This window comes from Penaeus monodon, chromosome 31 (genome assembly GCF_015228065.2).
Source record: "Penaeus monodon isolate SGIC_2016 chromosome 31, NSTDA_Pmon_1, whole genome shotgun sequence".
Lineage (NCBI taxonomy): Eukaryota > Metazoa > Arthropoda > Malacostraca > Decapoda > Penaeidae > Penaeus > Penaeus monodon.
The window spans coordinates 7,237,765-7,239,124 of NC_051416.1; the positions used below are offsets into that span (position 1 = coordinate 7,237,765).

The 1,360-nt window shown below is 45.7% G+C and overlaps 1 protein-coding gene across 1 annotated transcript in view; it reads left to right on the forward strand.

Moving 5' to 3' along the window:
* LOC119592879 (carbohydrate sulfotransferase 10-like) overlaps positions 1-1,360 on the forward strand; it is a 4,597-nt gene that overhangs the window by 189 nt on the left and 3,048 nt on the right. The window contains exons 2-3 of the mRNA XM_037941773.1: positions 486-599; positions 1,022-1,146. Of these exons, the coding sequence (XP_037797701.1) occupies positions 486-599; positions 1,022-1,146 (239 nt within the window). The remainder of the gene's footprint in view (positions 1-485; positions 600-1,021; positions 1,147-1,360) is intronic.

Consider the following 1,360-nt stretch of genomic DNA (forward strand, 5'->3'; position numbering starts at 1 on the left):
AAATATATCTATTGGTAATGTATTCGTAAGAGGCAAGGGCAATCTAGATTAAGAAGCATATATGCTTACTAAATATTTTTGGTAACTGGGACATAGTGCATGCGCTCAACATGCAAAATTATTTTTAATGTGTAGGAATACATAACTACAGCATTTTCTATTAAAATGCATATATCTTTTCCATCTCTACAAATATTCATATGGATCATCAAACCTTTGAATGAGTTCACCTTGAGGCGCCTATATCTATGCATGTTAATGTGCAGTATGCATAGCCTTCTGTTATATTTTTCTTTTGCTGACTAGCACACATTTTCTCATATGTAAAGAGCAGATCCAAACATACACCAAACTAATTCTATGTGTGATCTGTATCATCACTGTGTTTGTATATCTGTGTCTACTCATATACATCCATATATAAACAAGATAAATGTAACACATGCCTCCGTTTCATAAACTGACCTCGAGCGTCCCCCGGCCAGGTCGCCTCCACCACCTGGATGCGCAACTTCCTCCGCCTCGGCCGCTTCAACGAGCACAACCCGCGCATTCCGAGGAACCTTTCGGCGGAGGAGACGGAGAAGAAGAGGCTCATGGTGCGTCGTTCAGAGAAGGGTTGCTCAGTTAGTAGGAGGCGCTCGGCGTGAATGTCCTAAAACTGTCATGTTGCATCGTTTGTACCATTTGTGATTGTTTCGAGGAAGTGATAAATGTAAACAAAAAATACATCATACGTTATATATCAATCCGCATATTTATCGATAATGTATATGCTTGGATATCTACGTGTGTGAGCGTGTGTGTGTACTTATTCAGACCATCATGGCCTGCATGCAATATCCGTGTTTTCGTGTTCTTTACAATTTGTTCGGCATGAAACCTGCACATGCGAAAATGTATGTGTATGTAACAGACAGGAAGCCTAGCCACAGAGAGAGAGAGAAGGAGAATAGACGAGGTAAAGCCGACAGGCACCACCAGACACACACGCACTGACTCCCCCTCCCCCTCCCTCCAGCCGAAGTACGGAGCGACGCACAGCGCGGCCTTCGCGATGTACGGGCGCCCCCCGACGGAGAGCGAGAGGGCCCGGGCGCTGCGAGACAGCGTCAGGCTGATCATTGTGAGACATCCATTCACCAGGTGCGTTCCTCTGAGGCCTTCCTCCTCGCCGATGGTTCTCCAGGTGAGGATTAAGCGAACTTCATCTCCAGATAAGGATTCTGCGACTTCTATCTCAGGTCGGGATGCCGTGGCCTTCCTCTCGGCCTGCGTCCTGCAATAGGAAGGCTGAATTTCTCAAGTTCTCCTTTTCCGGTTTAGTTCATGCCTTATTGCTTCATCTATCTGTCTACAG